Source organism: Crotalus tigris, unplaced genomic scaffold (genome assembly GCF_016545835.1).
Source record: "Crotalus tigris isolate CLP2741 ecotype Arizona unplaced genomic scaffold, ASM1654583v1 scf7180000017735.2152567, whole genome shotgun sequence".
In the NCBI taxonomy this organism is placed as follows: domain Eukaryota; kingdom Metazoa; phylum Chordata; class Lepidosauria; order Squamata; family Viperidae; genus Crotalus; species Crotalus tigris.
The window spans coordinates 1,484,174-1,498,401 of NW_024096601.1; the positions used below are offsets into that span (position 1 = coordinate 1,484,174).

Consider the following 14,228-nt stretch of genomic DNA (forward strand, 5'->3'; position numbering starts at 1 on the left):
ATTCCTCAGCCAGGCACACTGGCTGAGGAATTCTGGGAGTTGAAGTCCACAAGTCATAAAAGGGCCACGTTTGAAGACCCCTGATTTACAGTGTCTAGAGAAATTGAATCATCTGCAAAACCATCACTAAAATCCTGCAATTTGTCTCTTACAACAACTTGTTTACCCTTCTTTTCCTTTCTACTGGTTTCCTGCTGCCACATTTAAAATTCTTGCGTCCTGTTGGTTATTTTAGAAAGGGGAAATTCTCTGTACGTTCCTTTCCACTAAGGATGTTTCGTTTTAAGTCAATGTTTCCAAACTGGAAGACATACAGATGGATGAAGTAACAGCCAGAATTCTCCAGCCAGCACAATTCTCCTTGGCTGAAAATTCTGGGCGTTGAAGTCTACATTGTGGAATAGAGAAACACTAGCTTTGACTCAAAATTATGCCTGCAATGGCACACCTCAGCCAGTAGTTTGCTGGTTTTTCGACAGCACTTAAAACTCACACCTGCTTCTGGACAATCATAAGATTTGGTCACTATATAAGCAATTCTTCAAGATAGATCTAATTTTCCCAGGCCATACTTTCTTACCAGCTGAGATTTTAAACTTTTCCTTCTATCACTTTCTCAAAAGCCCATTTCATAAAAAGCAATATTTAAACAGTAAACCTAAAGGGGGAGCTGAGTCATGAATGCTGCTTTATTGGTGCTTTGTTTTCCCAACATCTCTAGGCTTATTATGATTCAGCTTGTGACTCAGCTTGCAAAGAGGATAAACCTTTGAACCTGGGCCAGTCCAAACAAGACAAATGCAGCCCTGGCAGAGAAAGCTGAAAAAAATGACAATATGTGACATGCTGACTATTTCGGATATAGGCCAGCACGGCAGCTAAGCTCTTGTGACAGTCTTATGATCCAGAGCTTTTTTTCAACACACCATCCAAGGGTAACTGTTTCTGTGTTAGCCAATATTGTTGTAGACTCTGAATGAAGGAAAATGTGCATGGGAGTCTTCCGTGCTCAAAGCAAAACATCAACCTCAGGTATGACTTTGGGATGACATAGATCCCATAAATAATTTTAGAAAATCAAAGGTGGATGACTTCCAGCCAGAGTAGCAGCTAACCAGTTAGAGCAGTGACAGGTGCATCACTGGAAAATTTGAAGCATGAGATTTGGAACAGATGGTCCCAGAGAAAATTTATCTACATGGTCGCAAAGCGTCAACATCAACTTGATATAATCAACGTTGTGATGGGCAATCAGGATGAGCATGCCGGTAACATCCTCTCTACACTGCAAATGTGTCTACTAGCAGCCCCTCAATGATGGTTGATCCCTACTTTGGATTGTAACTATGGGATTTATTCCCATCACAGGTGGCGATGGCCACCCGTTTTTAGTTCAGGACTAGACAAACTCATGGGAGATTGGGCCTTCAACGGCTACAAGTCTGACAGCTTGATTGCCACCTCCACAATCGCCATAAACTGCCGGAGGGCAGCCCTGGAAATCTGTCATTCCCTTTCTTCTCCTCTCCTCACAGGTTTCCTTAAATCCATGTGGTTGGCATCTGTAGGACGCCAAAAGTGGGCCTGGGTAAGTTCTTGATCTCTTGCAGCAGGACTCCTCCTCCTGTTCTTCTGTCCTGACCATTGTATAGGAAGTTGTGAAAAGCACAACACTACAGCAAAATGAACCAGAGCCGGTACTCACCACAACTGGAAACTGGCCACCTGGGTAGAGTCACAAAAGTCTATGCCCATCACCACACTGACCGTTTCGCCGGGGGCCAGAGACTCTGCAAGCACAAGGAAAAGAGCCAGAGAAGGAGCTTAGGGGAGCAACTGTCCACACCTCTACCAGATCAGGACAACAAAAGAGATTTCCTCAGCTCTCAAACAGCATGGAATGAAAGACGTCAAAGGGCCAGGAGGGATCCTAAATACACTGGACGGTTGCATTTCTCGTCAACAGATCAAACACGTTGACTACAATACTGTTTTCTCCAACATGGGGTTTTCCATGCAGACTGAATGATGGCTCCACCCAAATTAGAAATGCTGGGAATCCAATCAACTAGAGAGTGACAGGTTATGGAACGGCCCTTTCACCAGCTTGGCCAAATGATCAGTACCGAGAGAAGAGAATAATTGTAGCTCCAATTGAATGGTGGGATCCTTGGTGCTCTCTGAGCTTGGTTATTTTCCTTCATTACCCAATGATGGTATCATCTAATTTGGTCATGAAACGTCTGCAAGAAAACAACCAAGCTCAGAAAGCATGAAGAATGCACAGTTCTCCTTCTTCTCTTCCTCCACTTCTTTTTCCTTCTCCTCCACTCTGCAAACCCCATTCCCTTTAGTCCTGATGTTACCTAGTTGAGTCATGAAAGGTCTGCAAGAAAACAACCAAGCTCAAAGAACACTAAGGACTCCATAGTCCTCCTCCATTCTAGCACTGATGATGTTACCTAGCTGGGTCATGAAACGTCTGTAAGAAAACAACCAAGCTCAGAGAGCACTAAGGACTCCATAGTCCTCCTCCTCCTCCACTCTGCAAACCCTTCTCCATTCTAGCACTGATACTGTTACCTAGTTGGGTCATGAAACGTCTGCAAGAAAACAACCAAGTTCAGACAGGATCCCTGAGCTACAAATATTCTCTCCTATCAGTGATCAGTATCTATTAGGCTCACCTGAAGATGCCTCCTTCCCAACACCGTTCACCACTTCATCCCAGAAACAGCGTTATACACACATGCCCCGTACCAATCTCCTTGAACTCCTGGATGCGCATGCCTGAGAGAAGCTTGGGCTCAGCCACACGGATATTTTTCACTTCAGCTGCCATTTTATTGGAGATCTGGATCTGCACGGCTACCATACAGGGATCAGGAGCAAAAGGTTGCCGGCTGAAATAGTATTCAACCGAGAGTCCTTCCCCAGTCATGTGATGCAGCAGCTCATATTTCTTCACTGCCCCAAAGACGGGGCTGATCATCTACAGATGGAAGAGCCAAAGAAGAAGAAAAACAAGTTGACGCAATCAAATGGGAAGACAGGCAAGGACACGGGTGGAGATTAAAGACAGCTCTCTTCAAGAATTACTACATTTCTAAGGTTAAAAATAACCTTTGGGGAGAAATCTATCTCCTTTTAGAGATGTAGTAGCCCCTAGTTGCAATCAGCAGCTACAAGCAAAGGAAGCCACCAGAATGACCGTCAACAGCTCACTAGGGTTTCAAGCAGATGTTCTTCCCAGTCTTATTTGCTATGGATTGAACCTGGGATAAGCAAGGTCTTAATACTGAGGTCTATCTCTCTCTTTTTTGGCCCATTTGAGGTCATCGATTCCACACCCAAGAATTAATTTTCTGACAAGCCCAGCCAGAAAAAGCATTATACCTGTAATATCCAGGCACAGAATTATCGTAACTCAGGCTGTCTTGCAGCCAAATCAACAAAAGAAGAGCAATGCATAATGGTTAGTACGTTGCGGTAAATCTTGAGAATTCAAATTCTAAGTCCTGATCAGCTATCCAGTTCTACTCTGATCTGTGTTTTAAAAGCAAGTTCTATCTCACAAGTGTATTGAGGAGAATGTAAACAGTCGGATACCACATTTGCTGCTTTGAGATTATTAATAGCATTTCATTTCTCCCTTTCCAAACAAGAATCACAGGGATCACTCACAGCTGCAGTTAGAGAAGAGTCAGTCAACGTGAGTCCTTCAAGATCGGTCACGAGGCTAGTGGAGAGAACTGGGCTGGTGGTGACCGGCTGCAAAGATGGAGGTGTGACTGCGGGTTGAAGAAACAGAAAACCAAGAATCCATACTGTATACTTCAAGACTGATTTAAAAGTTGAAGGGAAAAATAATGGAAACTAGACAACTCATGGTTGAGCACAAAAACAGCTTAGAATAAAGGGGTCAGTCAATGCAAGCTGGATACAGTATACTTCAGCACCATGGATAGATCTCATAATTTAGATAGCCATGAATAGCCATTCTTAAACTGCTATTGGGGCATCAAGACATAGTTGAGTAGGTAATAGTCAGCCATGGATATGTTATAGGTCAGGGGTCTTCAAACTTTTATGACTGGTGGACTTCAACTCCCAGAATTCCTCAGCCAGCGTGCATATGAAGGTGTGGGATGTGACTGTGTAATTAACTACTTCTGCATCAGGAGTGGTTGATCCACTAAGCTAAGGGTCTCCGAACTTGGCAACTTTAAGACTTGTGGACTTCAGCTCCCAGAATTCCCCAGCCAGCATCAAAGGAAGGGCTGTGTGAGGGATGCTTACAGTCATCCAGGTCAAGCAGAGAAATCTCCTTTGATCTTTTGTTGGGTGCTTTAGGAGGGGGTTTGCTGCTGGAAAGCTGAAAGAGAAGAGCCAAAAGGAAACCAAAATTAGGGAGCAGATGCCAGAGATGCAACTGCAACTCCATGCAGTCCTGGTGGGACTGAGAACCGCAAAGGCTCTGAACAACGAACCCAATTAGATTAAACCGGAGATGTGCTCAATCAGAGAGTTAAATGACATATTTTAAATTTTATTTATTTCTATCTCACCTTTGTTGTTTTTATAAATAACTCAAGGCAGCGAACACATAAAACGCTTCTACCTCCTCCTATCTTCCCCACAGCTCAACCCTGTGAGGTAGGTTGAGCTGAGACATGGACTGGCCCAAAGTCACCCACCCAGCTTTCACGCTGAAGGTGGGACTAGAACTCTCAGTCTCCTGGTGATTGGCCCAAAGCCACCCCACCGACTTTCACGCTGAAGGTGGGACTAGAACTGTCAGTCTCCTGGTGATTGACCCAGAGTCACCCCACCGACTTTCATGCTGAAGGTGGGACTAGAACTCTCAGTTTCCTGGTGATTGGCCCAAAGTCACCCCACCGGCTTTCATGCTGAGGGTGGAACTAGAACTCACAGTCTCCTGGTGATTGGCCCAAAGTCACCCCGCCGATTTTCATGCTAAGGTGGGACTAGAACTCTTCTGTTTTCTAGCTTAGTGTCTTCACCACCAGACCAAGCTGCTCTTTCATGAACCTGGTGCCCCCATTTTTCATCACCCCTCCCCTTCTCGCTGCTCACCAGCTTTTTCTTCTTTGACTCCTCGGGATGAGATTCCTCCCGTTCAGACTCGGATTCCGATTCGGTTGAGCTACTTTCAGACAAGCTGTCCTCTTCGGATGAGGAGGACGAGTCCTCCTTTTCTCCACGGGGGGACAGTTTTTTCTTGCTCCTCTCCTTTTCTCCTCCTCCTCCTTCCTCCTCCTCCTCACTAGCATCCAGAGGAAAGAAATGGAGAATTGAAATTTGGGCTGTCTCCTTATTCCTTGTGGAGATGGTGGACACCTTTTCCAAGTTCCCATGGCCGTGTCATTGGCTCACCTGCATTTTTGCCCAGGTGGCAGTGATGGCCTCCCAAACTATCCCCGTTTGTCTATCCCAGGGGTAGGCAACCTCGGCTCTTTTATGACTCGTGGACTTCAACTTCCAGAATTCATGAGTCATAAAAGAGCCGAGGTTGCCTACCCCTGGTCTATACCCACGGCCAGCCTCAGCTGGTGACTCTACCTGCCAGCACTCTCTAGTAGGCCTTTCCGGGGAGCTTCCTTCTTCTTTTTCTTCTTCTTCTTCTCCTCTTCCTCCTCCTCTTCCTCTTCCGACTGGTCTTCGCTCTCTTCCTCATCCTCTTCTTCACTGCCAGATCCCGATCCACTTTCAGTTCCAATTTCAGATCCACTCATGGTCTCAGGCTCTGCCAGCAAAAAGAAGAGGTTAAGGCAGTGATGGCGAACCTTTTAGAGACCGAGTGCCCAAACTGCAACCCAAACCCCACTTATTTATCTCTGGATGCCAGGTGGGCATGGCCCACTGGGTGGGTGTGGCTGTGGTGGTCATGGCAGATTGGGTGGGTGTGGCCAAGGTGGGAGTGATCACCTTGATGTTGCTCGTGGAGAGGGACACCTGTGGGGGCCGGGGAGGGTTGGGGGAGATCCAGGGGGTCTCTGGTAGATGGGGCGGTGGGCAGGAGGCTCGTCCTGCGGGGTGAGGCGAGGCAGGGCGGGGGTACCATTGTCACAGGGTAAGGGGAGGCAGGGGCCAGGGTGGCTGCTGCCTGATACCATCAGCCCCTGCACACAGAGGCCAGCGAGTGCATGGGTGCCGGGGTGCATGTGGGACCTCGGCGAGTTAGCGGGCGGCTGGTTGAAGAGAGACTGTTGCCATCTCCGGAGCATCGCGCATGTGCCCACAGAGAGGGCTCTGAGTGCCGCCTCTGGCACGTGTGCCATAGGTTCACCACCACTGGGTTAAGGAGTTTGAGGTTAGATATGTTCTCCGCCTTGAGTATTATTTATTAAAATAATAAAGGCAAGGTTTTTTAAAAAATTGATTCAATAAATAAACACACAGCTCCTGATTTCCTTTACGGAAAGTCCTTGACTTCCCACAATTATGGTTGTAAATTGTGACGGTCATTAAGAAGGTTGCCATGTGACCGTACCTAATTTTATTACCTTTTTTTGCCATGGCTGCTAAGCAAACGTGGCAGTTAAGTGGACCCGCTGTTTGCCATGGACATTTTTTCTTGAAAAGAGGAAGTAAATGCCAGTTTCTAGCAAAAATGCCATAAATTACGGCCACGGGACTGTGGGATGCTCTAAATAGCCACTAATGTGGGCCGGTTGCCAAGCATTCAAAATGGGGTCATGTGACTGTGTAGAGTGGGGTGGGGTCCTCCAGGCATCATAAATTTGCGTCCGAGTTGTAAGCAGCTTTTTCAGGGATTGTTGTTACACGTAGTCCTTGATTTACAACATTACATCATTTGGTGACCGTTTGAAGTTAAAAATGTGAAACTGAAAAAATGGACCTATGACCGTTTTCCACACTTATGACCATTGCAGAATCACGTGATCAAAATTCAGAACTTGGCAACTGATTCATATTTACAACGTTTGCAGTGTCCCCCGGAGTCACGTGATCCTCTTTTGCGACCTTCTAACAAGCAACGTCAATGGGGAAGTTACTAGCTTAACAACTGCATTGATTCATTTAACAACTGTTGGAAGAAAGGTCGTAAAGTGAGGCAAAACTCACTTAACGCCTCTCCCAGTCAGCAACAGAAATTTTGGGCTCAACTTGTGGCCATAAATCAAGGACTACTTGTACTTCAAACAGTTGCTAGATGACTAGTCATAAGCCGAAGACTTTTTGCAGTCAATTGAAGATCTCCTCCGTACCTAGCAACTGTGAGAGGGATCTCGGAGTCCTAGGGGACACTCACTTAAATAGGAGCCAGCCGTGTGCTGCAGTTGCCAAAAAAGCCAACACAGTGCTGGACTGCATTAACAGAAGGATAGAATCAAGATCACGTGAAGTATTAATACCACTCTATGCCTTGGTAAGGCCACCCTTGGAATACTGTATCCAGTTTTGGTCACCGCAATGTAAAAAAGATGCTGAGACTCTAGAAAGAGCACAGAGAAGAGCAACAAAGAGGATCAGGGGACTGAAGGCTATAACATATAAGGTTGCTGGAATTGGGTATGTCTAGTTTAATGAAGAAAAGGATGAGAGGTTACACGATAGCAGTCTGCCAGTATCTCAGGGGCTGCCCCAAAGAAGAGGGAGTCAAGCTATTCTCCAAACCCCCTGAAGGCAGGACAAGAAGCAACGGGTGGAAACTAATCAAGGAGAGAAGCAACCTAGAACTAAGGAGAAACTTCCTGACAGTTAGAACAATTAACCAGTGGAACAACCTGCCTCCAGAAGCGGTGAATGCTCCAACACTGGAAGTTTTTAAGAAGAGACTGGACAGCCATTTGTCTGAAATGGTATAGGGTTTCCTGCCTGAGCAGGGGGTTAGACTAGATGACCTCCAAGGTCCCTTCCAACTTTATTATTATTATTACTATTACTATTATTATATTTATGGAACATCACACAGTCAGCCAGATGTTCAGACTGGATTTGGCATTTTGTCTACCTATCGAGTCCTTACCCAGGACCTGGGATAGGCAGATGTGGATGTTTGATGGTATTACAGATATCGTCGCAGGATGGAAGCAGTTCCTAGTAAGGCCGCCTTTTGCAATTGACTAATAGCGAATTTGTCAATGCCAATGGTGTTCAAGTGGTGTTTTGGGATTGCACCCAAGGAGCCTATGACTACTGGTCATTGCTTGCTTTTGCCAGTCTTTCTATTTCTATTTGTAGGTCTTTGTATTTTGTTATCTTCTCCAGTTCTTTCTCGTCTATTCTACTACTACTACTACTACTACTACTACTACTACTACTACTACTACTACTATGATTATTATTATTATTATTATTATTATTATTATTATACTCACCACTGTCAGCAGATTCCGTGGCTCCAGATTCCCCCTCTGAATCTGAATAGAAAGGCTTCTCCACCTTCTCCTTCCTCTTCTCACGACTGCTGCACTTGGTCCATTCCGGGACCTGGATGGAGCCATGAGGTAGGAAACATGTATCTCATTGCAAAGATGGAACTGAGCACATCCAAAACCTACTACACAGGGGAGCGAAGAGAACAAGACTCCAACGGCAGGGATTGAGTTCGGTTTCACCGCAGTGGATTCCCTGCACAGATGTTACCTTGGTGCAAACGAGCCAGCATGCAGGAGATGAGCATTCAAGGGGCATCTCTTTTGTTGCAGCTGAGAGTGCATGTATGCCGTGTGCACACACGAGAGGAAAGATGCATGCATCCTCATCAGAGGGGTCTAGAAGATGTTCATGGGATGCAGCCCTCAAGAGTGTCAGCTAAGGTGGATCTGAGTGATGAGGCAGAGAAGATTGTGTATTTCTGCAGATCAGCATGACACCCATGCACTAATAGCTGCGCGACAGGATCTCTGAACAGCCACAATTCAGTGAAATTTCAATGAAGTGGCCTGTAGAACAGTAAACATGGCATGCAACGGACCAAATTTCCACCACAAAACCTGCACCCAGTAACAAACGTGACTCAATCCATCCTGCATTTAATGGACATTCATGAAGATCTGGAGACTTCCACCCTCCACCTCGTCCATTAAAAGGAGATTTCATTATACCCGAAAAGCCGGCGTGTTCAGAGTCCAGTTCAAATTATGCATCAAGGAGAAAAAAAACCCTGAGCTTCTCCTGATGCTGCTGAACAGCAATTCCCAGCAATGACCACCTTGGCAGGGGTAACATCCCTTCAAAAACCCAAAATCTCTTCCCATCATCACCTAGCCTAGTTCTTTTAACTCCGGGGTCTCCAAACTTGGCAACTTTATAACTTGTGGATTTCAACTCCCAGAATTCCATGCAGGCTGGAGAATTCTGGTGTGTTGAAGTCCACAAGTCTTAAAGTTGCAAGTGTGGAGACCCCTGTTTTAACTGCCCAGGATAGATTTTTAATCTGCAGCCACGGTTGAAAGATTTTCTTGGGCAATATATCTTGTGTGTCACACAATGTCCAATTTTGGCAACTTTTAAGACTTGTGGACTTCAACTCCCAGAATTCTAACACTGAACTGAAGAAGATTCTTGGATGAGAAGCAAAATGTCTTCAAGGAAAAAACAAAGAAAAGTCCAATTGCCTTTTGAAAAAGCACCTTTGTGACAACCATGACGGTCCTAGATTATGAGTCTGCAACCTTGACAATTTTAAGACTTGTGGACTTCAGCTCCCAGAATCTGGGAGCTGAAGTCCACAAGTCTTAACGTTGTCAAGGTTGCAGACCCTTGACTTACATGACTGAGAATCTCTATAGATATCCTCTCTGATCTGCTATGAGAATGGAAATATGGAACGCCTTAACTAAGAGAGGTCTTGTAGCTGTTATAATAATATTTTCAAAATAAATCCACCAACTAAACCCGGGTCCTTTTTTTAGTCCATCAAAAGTATTTTCAATCTTTAGGATTGAAGTCCTAACTAGCCACACAGTCAGAGATGCACAGCACAAGGCAGAGAAGCTGGAAGAGGAGGAGGAGAATGGAAAAGCGTAAACTATCACTGCACACACAAGCACCACCTCTTTGGGTCCACCCAGTAGCCCAATGTGGCTTCCTCTACGATCAATGGAGTCTTCCTAAAAAAATAAGCATGGGGTGTAGGAACCAACCTTTCATCAAAACAGAACAATACACACCACTGGACATTGCAAGGACAGTCACTTGTAGAAGATACGGTGGCTACCACAACAAGAAATGGCTCTTGTACAAGTCAAAGACTGGATCATTGACATGTTGACACCCAATATTTTCATAATATCAATGAGTAGAACCGGCTGCAAGGATCCCCACATCCCATCCCCAGTGAAGAGAAGGCTAGTCCTACCTCCACGTTGCGCACAGACGGATCTGGAGCTTCACTTGGCCAATCAGGGAGCTCTTGATAGCCCACCGCTTTTGCGTTCAAGAGGTGTGAAAGGGAACCCAGTTGGAAGTGGTCACGATCTGGAAGGAAGAAGCAATTGGCAAAGTCTACCCCATTCTGAAGGTCCTTCAACAGTTCCCATAGCTATGGTCACGCCTTACCTTTGAAAGAGGACTCCAAAATGGGAGCAGGCTTTTGTGCCAGGAAAAGCTTCTTGGCATACTTGCTGAGGGCACCACTCTTCTCAGTGGGTACAATGAGCTGGCGGATGAAACGGGCACGGTCCCGAATGTCATAATTCTGATCGTACTTGGCCAAGTTCAGCACGTACTGAGTCAGCAGCTTACTCTGTAGGTGCCATAGCGACGTGGCAGAGAACACAAAAGACGAAGTGATGGGTCAGTCTCAAATTACTAGCTGGGCATTTGGGGGACAAATTCCTGGCAACGTCTTAATACCAAAGGGCAGATGCATGGAGATTTCAATTACATTCATAAATATAATAAATAAAATTAAAGAATACTAAAGGGCAAGTTAGAAGATCTTCTAGTTGTACAATATATTAATTCTGTCTCTTCCATGAATATACACATCCCTCTGAATATTGCAAGGAAATTATTTTATATCGTTGGAACCTGGATTTTATTTGTTGCTTCCAGCTCTTAGTAGCTGAACTCTCCATCTGGAATTCTTTTGACTTTATTTTTAAAAATATATGCCCCTCTCCTCCACTTGCAAGGATCTCTGACTTTGTTAAGATACAACTGTTTCTATTTCGTTTGTCTTCTTTCTATCTGCTAAAACATGTAGGTGTTCTCCCTTAAGGTTGGAAATGGATTTAAGTCACTGCTGAACTCTCAAACTGTGTGAATCAACTCTTTATTTATTAAACTTAATGTACCGGTAACTGGCCTCTTCAATAGTTTCTGGATTTTATTTTTTTCAAAACTTCCTGGACTAGGGATACCATCTGAAATGTGGACCTTTGTTTGGAAAAGTTATTACGTATTAATAGGTCTCTTTTTGAAATATTATCCTAAGATATGCAACAGTTCCAGTACAAAACATGTACAGTACGTAGACATTTTCTTTTACTTTGGAAGTTAAGAGGCACTTGATATGTGTCTCCTTGATGTGTCTATGACAGGGGTCTTCAAACTTGGCCCTTTTATGACTTGTGGACTTCAATGACTGTGTAATTAAATACTTCTGCATCAGGAGTGGTTGATCAACTAAGCTAAGGGTCAACTTTAAGACATGTGGACTTCAATTCCCAGAATTCCCCAGCCAGCATGGCTGGCTGAGGAATTCTGGGAGTTGAAGTCCACAAGTCATAAAAAGGCCAAGTTTGAAGACCCCCGATCTATGACATAACCTCTAGGTACTGGCCTAGAAACCTACATTCCCTGTTATTTTCAGAAATGTCCTTACCTGCTTAGAGTTTGTCAGATAAAGTTTGGCTGCCAGATTGATCACCTGCAGCTTCACGATGTCCTCCTCGCTGGTGAAGGACTTGGCCATCTTGCGCAGAACATCTGGGGCAATCTTGGGCACATGTTCACAGTATTCACCAATCAGCCATAAGATGCTAGCCCGGGCCATGGGAACCTATGCACAAGGGAAAGTGACCTCTGGGTCTCTCAGCCCTGTCTTCCCCATCCTCTCACGTCCATCACATCCCACCCAAGTAGAGGCTGGAGACAGCCTCTCCTTCAGCTCTTGTTCAAACCTGGATGTTATCTGTCAGCTTAGCCATATGCTTGATGATCTCGCTGTGTTGAGATGGCTGCATCTGTAGAAGCTTTTTAATGACCACCACCGACTCAGCCACGACCAGTTCTAAGTAGGATGACAGAGAAAACACAAAAGTCGACATAAACCAGACCAGCTCAGCTGTTAGAGAAAATGAGGCAAAGGTCTCGGGAGATCTGAGAAAGACATCACAGACGACTCCAGAAGAGTTCTCCTCAGGAACAGGGCAATGGATGACATACCTGGCCTCCTTTGTTTAAGCTACTACCCCAGAAACAGCACAGGATTCTAGTTTAAATGGGGATCATCTATATCAGTGGTTCTCAACCTGTGGGTCAGGACCCCATTTGGGGTCGAACGACCATTTCACGGGGGTCGCCAAACAACGCAGTCCGCCATTTTTTCCCCCTCTTCCTTAGCTGTGCTACTCCCTTTTATTCTATTGGCTTTTGAAAGCCAATAGAATTAGACTCTAATCTCTATTGGCTTTCAAAAGCCAATAGGAATTGTCCAGGCTGTCTCTGCCCTGCTGAGCCCGCCAAAAGTCCCATTCTGCAAACGGTGCTGCACCAGTTGAGTAGTCCTCGACTTACGACCGGTTGGGGGTCGCGGCATTAAAAAGGTTGAGAACCACTGATCTATATGGATACAGTGCACAGCCTGAGACCCAAGAATAGACCTCCCACCTTCCAAAGCCTCTTTGAAAGTGGACACTAGTTTTCCATTTCCTAGTGTGGGAAAATGGGCCATTTTTAATGGAATTGGTGGGAAGGATGGTGGGAAGGGATGAGGTCTTACAAGGTGTCATGTATACCAGTGGTGTCTGATGTTCCACTAATTGTTGATGTAGTTTAACTGCACTTGAATATTTTTTATATTGATACCTGCCACCCAGAGTTCCATTTGTGTGAGTTGGGGGGGGGGATGATTTCATTTTAATCAATCAATCAAAAACATTGCCTGTATCACAGTTCTATCCATTTTTTGACCTCATTCCATCATCTTTGGAGCATAGTCTCACACACACACCCATAAACACCCGAGTGTGTTCCATGATTTGTTCACATTGTTCCAAGTCATTAGGTGGATTCTAAAAGCAACTTCTCACCATCTCGGTTGGACAGCAGCTGAACTAATCCGTTGAGACACGTGTCCCGCACTCGGCCGATGTTGGTGGCGCAACGGCCGATGGCCTGGATTGTGGCGGCCACAAAGTCTTTATCCATGCTCCGGATGTAAGTCTGCAGGAAGAGAAGGAACAAACATCATGCCCAACGTTATCTGTCTACTATATAGAACTGATCTAGCCCAGTGGTTCTCAACCTTTTTTTCACCACGGGCCTCATTTAAATACCTGTTGTGGCCACAGATCACGGCCACGGACCCCCAAGGCTTAACTCAAAATTTAAATCATAACTTTTCTTCAAGCCTCTGCAGACCCTCTGTGACATCACAGTCCCCACAGGGGTCTGCGGACACAAAGATCTAGCTGAGTATCTAGATCTTTCGAGCTGAAACAAATTTTTTCTCCCATGGAAGGAAAAAAATCCAAACAGCTAGGAGTTTGCTTTGATGTCTACACTAATTTCATATTTCAGAAATAAACCTATCAAGGAACTTAATTCAACCTGGAAATCCTTCCTTGCATACGATTCAATAGATGGATTTGTACCACATCCCCGAAGGGTGCTTCTTTTTCAATATATTTTTAATTTTATAGAACTTCTAAATTGGAAGAGATTTTTATTAGGATGGACAGCATTTACCACAGCTCACAATTTTGTTATATATTTCATACTTGGGTAGCAATGTGTCCTCGTATTTAGACATGCTTAGAACTTCATAGGGATGTTCAAGCTTTAAAACAATACATTTGGTCGATCACAATCAATTAATGATATACTGAAACATTATAATCTCTATGTAAATAAATTATTTACTCAGTTGTATTTTACGCTTTTCTCCCTTCCGTTTTTGTATTCTCTTTAACATTTTTAATAAAAATATATCAAAAGGGGGAAAAAAATTGTTCCACATGCAAAAGTTCTGGAATTACACCCTGAAGTGGAAAATACCCCTAGGCTAA

General features: G+C 44.7%; 1 protein-coding gene across 7 annotated transcripts in view; it reads right to left on the reverse strand.

The window, feature by feature from the left end:
- AP3B2 (adaptor related protein complex 3 subunit beta 2) overlaps nt 1–14,228 on the reverse strand; it is a 41,309-nt gene that overhangs the window by 4,826 nt on the left and 22,255 nt on the right. For 4 of the 7 annotated variants that reach the window (XM_039339554.1, XM_039339557.1, XM_039339550.1 and 1 more), the window contains exons 13-25: nt 13,251–13,383; nt 12,120–12,229; nt 11,822–11,998; nt 10,552–10,738; nt 10,352–10,470; nt 10,047–10,103; nt 8,367–8,478; nt 5,584–5,767; nt 5,098–5,287; nt 4,300–4,375; nt 3,685–3,791; nt 2,761–2,992; nt 1,706–1,790 (exon numbers count right to left, since the gene is read on the reverse strand). In XM_039339554.1, coding sequence (XP_039195488.1) covers nt 1,706–1,790; nt 2,761–2,992; nt 3,685–3,791; nt 4,300–4,375; nt 5,098–5,287; nt 5,584–5,767; nt 8,367–8,478; nt 10,047–10,103; nt 10,352–10,470; nt 10,552–10,738; nt 11,822–11,998; nt 12,120–12,229; nt 13,251–13,383 — 1,769 coding nt within the window. The remainder of the gene's footprint in view (nt 1–1,705; nt 1,791–2,760; nt 2,993–3,684; nt 3,792–4,299; nt 4,376–5,097; nt 5,288–5,583; nt 5,768–8,366; nt 8,479–10,046; nt 10,104–10,351; nt 10,471–10,551; nt 10,739–11,821; nt 11,999–12,119; nt 12,230–13,250; nt 13,384–14,228) is intronic. The other 3 variants (XM_039339555.1, XM_039339556.1, XM_039339552.1) reach the window with 1 other exon arrangement.